This window comes from Anoplophora glabripennis, unplaced genomic scaffold (assembly GCF_000390285.2).
Source record: "Anoplophora glabripennis isolate ALB-LARVAE unplaced genomic scaffold, Agla_2.0 scaffold26, whole genome shotgun sequence".
Taxonomy (NCBI): domain Eukaryota; kingdom Metazoa; phylum Arthropoda; class Insecta; order Coleoptera; family Cerambycidae; genus Anoplophora; species Anoplophora glabripennis.
In genome coordinates, this window is record NW_019416261.1 from 1449296 (window position 1) to 1455283 (window position 5988).

Here is a 5988-nt window from a genome sequence, read left to right on the forward strand (position 1 = left end):
TTACATATGATACTTCAAAAATTTGTTTACACCAGGTGAAAGATATCAATTTTGCCATGAAATTTTATTAAAATACATTTTCTCTACCTCTTAAAATAAAAAAGTTAGGAAAGAATTTGAAAGAACATGTATGCATAAAAACACTGGAAAAATACAGTTATCGGATATATTTTAGAGCCCACGATTGAAAAATTTTATTCAAAGACTTAAGGAGATATTTGTAATGTTCTCATATATTTGTGTTTGACGAATGTTTGGCGAGTGGCTGCATAATCTGGAGCCGCCCTAAGATGTACCTACAATGCGCTGGGCCAATGGTGTCTACAAAGGGATGGAGGAGCGGCACTTCTTTTTTGTAGAAAAATTCAAAATATATTATTTGGTAAAGTTTATTGAAATAAATAACAGACTACGTAAACATTATATAATTAATATAAATTGTAATAGTACATCTACCCTTAAAAAAAATGAAAATAGTTAAATATTATTAACAATATTAATAAAAACAATATGATTCCCAAAAGAATTTTGAATCTGAAAATGCAATATTTCTTAACATTCTTTTATAAGTAATGTTTGAGTGCCAATCCAATATTCGTGAAGAATCCGGATATTTTATTAATAAAACTATCGACAATATTCTGTTCTTCTTTTGTTGGTATTTTCTGTATATTTTCGGATATTCTGTTAATTACGGTTGTAATATTATTATCTTTTGCAAGAGTCCCATTATTTATTTCTTTATTATTGCCATTAGATAATACTTTAACTTCCATAGCTTCAACAGATGTTGGTATTTCTTCCTCCATTTTTGGTTCTGTGCCAAATGAAAGTGTTTTCACTGAAATATGACTTTCCTTCTGTATGTCTTCGGCAGGAATCTTAAATTTGAAATCATTCTTCTCTGCCTTAAACCTAGGAACTGTGTATACACCGTCTTTTTCTATATCATTCATATATGAATCTTTATCAAGATAATCTAAACTATTCCCGATACTTTTCTTTTTCCTTCTGGAATATTTATTTGGTATTATCACATTTCTAAACATGAGAAAATCGTTAATCGGTATAAATTTTTTGGTGCTGTCAAAATTTAAATCTCTTTTCAAAGAAAGTATATCTGATGGTTTCCATGCTCTCAAATCTGGGGTAAGAGGTTTATAATTTCCAAAACCTTCATCCTTCTGGTTAAATATTGATCTTTTCACGACATCGACATTTGAAGAAACCTGATCATTTTTGCTGATAACGTCTATAGTTTTTACAGAAGAGGGATTGTCTTTGTCCTCATTGTTTATAAATTTTGTCGGATCATCAATATCCTCCAGATTTACACGTTTTGTGGATGTTACTATGTATACCTTTTCGTCTCGTTTACTAGTTTCTACATTATTTAAATCTTCCATATTTTCCTTGTCTCCTTCCATTTTTTGTAGTTTTGAACTATTTGTTAACACTTTATTTATATCTTTCAACTTATACGTTAGCCTTTCCTTTAGCGATTTTAATTTTTCATATAGTTCTTCTTTCTTGTCTCCTACCTTCTGCATTTGATCTTCTTCTTTCTTGTTTCCTAACATGTGAAGTTTCAGTTTATTCTTTAATGTATCTTTCTCAAATTTAAATTTGTCCATATCCTTGGCTTGCAACAAATCTTTTAAACGTTGCTTTATATCTATTTTGTGAACTGGTGTATTTTTTTCATTTGGCATCATATCGTCTTCCGTATTTCTTCTTACGCGTTTTTCTGTTAATTCTTCATACTGGCTGCTTCCAAACTGAAACAGTAAATTCATAAAATAGAAAAAGAAAAATTAATAGAAAGTTATAATAAAGCACCCGAATACACCACTACTAAGAAGACAACAATTTACCTGATCTCTATAATTGTCTAAACAATCATTAGCATTTCGTTGATTGACATAATTTGGAATTAGATTCAATCCATTATCAATTTCATCAAAGTCTATAGAGGCCTGGAAATAAAATCGATTTATGGGTTATACTACATGATGAATAGTACTTAATTGGAAATATTACCTTAGAAACATCGTTTTCCACCTCGCCTAATTCCTGAACATTTTCATAGGTAAGAATACTACGCTTTTTTCGTAAATACTCCATTGAGTCTTTAGCCTATAAAAAAAAATTTTTAAAAAAGTAAAATTATATAATTAAGTTCACTAATATCCTTTGTTACCGTTTTCCCTTTCTTTTTCAGCTTTGATTTTTTACTAGGAGATCCAAAGTATTCAGAGATACACGGAAGTTCCCCTCCTATATCATTCATTTCATCTGAAGCAGTTAAAAACGCAAGAGAATTTTCTACTTCATCTGAATCGTCCTTATCTTGTTTTAATCTAGAAACATCATTTTTAGGTTTAACTGCAGCAAGCTGTTTAATCCGATCAAGCAAACTTAATTTCTTATGTTTTCTATCCTTGTCTGAAGAATCCATATTTTCTTGTCCTGATTCTTCGGAAGTAGCTGATTCAGTAAAAAAGTCCATAGCATGAACAACTTTTTCTGAAGAAGAATCTTCTTCATCGTCTAATTCACTTAATTCATCACTGGATTGTCCTGATTTTTGTCTGCTATCTTTCTTATTTTTGAACAAACTTTTAGACTGCTTTTTCATCATTAGCTCTTTTTCTTTTTTCTTTCGTCCTTCAGTTTTTAGTTTGAGAAGTTCCATATTTATGTCCCTCTTGAAGCGATATTTTTTTTGTTTTAGATTTTTAATTTTGTCTCTAATATTCTGTTTCAAAGTTTGGGCATTTCCCACAACATCAGACATTCTTTCTTCCAAGCGCTGTCTGTTTTCCTCTAACTTTGCTCTAAGATTCAATAGTTTGGTATTAACATCTCTGGGTTTTCTAAGCGATCTTCGAACTTCTTTCTTCAATGGTTCCGTGTTAACAACGTTGTTTTTTCGTATTTCCATTTCGGCTGGCAAATTTTTCAAAATTCTTCGCCTTACCGCTTCCGCGATGAGATCTAATTCGTCTTCAGTTAAAAATATTTTCTTTTGAGCGGCTCTTGTTCTGGCTCGGTCTTTTAAAATCCGTATCGTTTCTTCACTTGTAAGGTCCAAGTATCCAGACCTCGGTCCGATTTCGATGTTTTGTTTATCGCGCTCTCCAAAAATTTGTTTCTTCAGTTCTTCTCTCCTCTTCATCAGTTTCCTATATTCTTCCTCTGACAGTATAGTTGTATCTAAATATTTCCTTTGTTGAGTAAAATCGGTTGGGCTTTCTACGGAATCAGATTGAATTCTCTGTTTTAAAGCGTTCAACTTTGACCTGAGACTAGATCTGGGAAATTTTTCATCAAGGTCGAATGCTTTTCTTATTTTCCGATTAAGTCCTTCCGGAGAGAGGTTTTTATTAAATGGACGTTTTGACTGAAACTTCAAAGATGGTTCCTTAGAAACATGAGAAGTTTCGGCTGTATTTGATTCCTGAGAGGCGGAATTTCTTTCTTTTTCTTCGTTGATACAAACTGGTACCTTTGCTCTTGGTAATACGAAGAAGCCTATAGACATCGGTGGTACTTTGAGGGACAAATAAGTTTTAGGTTTCATGATACGTATCTCTGGTTGGAAAGGATCTTTCTCTAGTAAAATTCTAGGCGTTAGTTTTTTATCATTTAGGAAGACCTCACTGAAATAACATTTTTGTTTGAGACCAATAGTGAAAATATTTTTTATTCGTTTCATACCACAAAATTATAAAAAAAATTAGCACTTACTTAGAGTTGCTGTCCGAGGATGTTAAAATATAGGAGTTAACTTCCATGTATGTACCCCATGGAACGTGTTCCAACTTTATTTTGGCCTTATAACTTTGTGAGTTTGTATTAACTACCATTACGGTTAAAGCTCCTCTTCCTTTAAAATTATCTTGCTTTTTTGTACAGTGGGCGAAAACGGAAGAACCTGAATAATGTGCTAATGGTTTTACCTCTAATACGCTTTTCCCAATTAATTTTTTGTGTAACAGTGAAAACCAATAAGCCTAAAATAATGGTCATAAAAATGAAGGTTCATATAAGAAATACATTTATTTAAAACTAAGAAAAAGAAAAAAAAATGAACTAGAATATTTCGAGGCAATGAACAAATTTAAGAAAACAGAAAAAGGACCTGTGAGATGGCTTGACAAACTTTAAGAAAGCCACAATTTTTATATTTAAAGGCGACATCTAAACGTAAGTATTAGCATACCAAACCTCATTTAAATCGGACAAAGAATTATTAGAATTATTTGGAAAAAACTAGTAACAAAGTAACTTTGGATATTAGCTAAAACGTCAAATTTTCACCTCAAAGATCTGTGATAAGTAATAGTTTCAGAATATTTTCTTAGTAGCAGACAGTATTGACTTTCGAAGTCAATTTTATGTAGGACCCCAAATTATTTAGACTAATGTGTAATCATTTTACCCGTGAATTGACTTACAGGAGTATCGGAAAAAATATCATTCAATTTGGGATGTCTGAAAACCACATCGTATCCAATTTTTGCGGCATTTCCAACTTGTTCTGCCCAAAGTAAGGTTGAATAAAATGATACTGGCTCGGGATTTGGAGAGACAGTCCAAAATTTTACCGGTGTTTTGGTCATTTTCAGACCCAATCCTTTTTTCGACAAAGATTCACGGTTTGAATTTCTGGAAAAGTAAAAAAGTTAATTAGTTTTAATAAAGCAATTCACAAAGTGATTCTTACAGTTCCCACGTAACAGCTGTTATCATATCTTTAAAATTTTCAAAGGCGCATTGGGGATAACCCATAGGAAAATCGTCAGCAATGTTCGAAGCGTCATTCCGAACTGGGCAAGTAGTTAGGATATCCTGCAAAGTGCTGAAGTCCTGTTTGTAGTCAGTTCCATTTTTCATTGAGGAATCTAAAATTAATAGAAAATTGTGTATATATTGCTTCTAGCGTAATAGATTAGGGCTTCTTAAAAAAATACGTAGAATTTATAAGGCAATCAATACAAATGAAATAGGTAATTAAAAATAGAAACACATTTTTGCAGAGAATGGCAAAAAACAACTTATCGAAACGAATTATTGACCAAAATAGAAAAATGTTTCTATAAACGAGTTAACAGATTTTTTTTAATTTTCCTAAAAGTGAAATAAAAATTAACGAAATGGAACAAATGTTTATACATATTAACAACTTATAGAGTAAAAAAAAGAAATGTATCGATATGGTGCCGTTTCGTAAGTACAACGTCTGCTAACTGTAACTATTTTTGACAAATGTTGAAGAAATGCCCACATAAAATGGGTTATATCTTTTTAAGAAAGCCTCAAATGGAAATAATGGACATAATCCGCATCATGGGATTCCAAATTTACTTTTTTTTAAGCATTTCCGTTGCTAAGGTCGATTTTCGACATTCGACATTGGACATAAGTGCCAAAAAATGTCTTCTTTGTCATGTCCTTAAATATCGCGATATTCTGGCAATATTAGAAACATTTAAGAAGTTTCAAACCCCAAGTGACAAGCTAAAGGAATTATAGAATTTACATATTTAAATTTATAGAACAATATTGACTTTTATAGAACTAATAAATAAAAATTATATCCATGTTACTGAGCATGCGCTTTATAGATAATTTCATGTAAACGAAGTAGCCTCGCAACAGGGTATCATTCAAGAAAAGTTTGGTTGTGGTTAAGAGTACGTCTATAATAAACCACTTGAAGAAAAAATCACTCGATAAACACACTGACACAGCACAGCACCAAGAAAAACAATAATAGTACTTAATAGAACTAGAAAATGCCAAGATTAAACAAAAGAAGAGAAAATAAGCTAATGATGACAGAGATGACTTTTCAACAAGATGTCACCTGTGCATGAGGCTATACTTTCCAAGAATGCGCATTAGGAATAACACGGCTAATTAAAATTTTACTTTATTTAAATTTAGGAATATTTTTTATATCGTTTTTTGTAAGTTTTAAGC

General features: G+C 31.4%; 1 protein-coding gene across 1 annotated transcript in view; it reads right to left on the bottom strand.

Annotated features, from left to right (window-relative positions):
- Positions 1–467: 467 nt before the first annotated feature.
- LOC108905779 (putative protein tag-278) overlaps positions 468–5988 on the bottom strand; it is a 17267-nt gene continuing 11746 nt past the window's right edge. Inside the window, exons 3-9 of the mRNA XM_018708800.1 lie at positions 4730–4907; positions 4461–4671; positions 3751–4016; positions 2201–3662; positions 2041–2136; positions 1875–1976; positions 468–1778 (exon numbers count right to left, since the gene is read on the bottom strand). Coding sequence (XP_018564316.1) covers positions 564–1778; positions 1875–1976; positions 2041–2136; positions 2201–3662; positions 3751–4016; positions 4461–4671; positions 4730–4907 — 3530 coding nt within the window. The 3' untranslated portion in view covers positions 468–563. The remainder of the gene's footprint in view (positions 1779–1874; positions 1977–2040; positions 2137–2200; positions 3663–3750; positions 4017–4460; positions 4672–4729; positions 4908–5988) is intronic.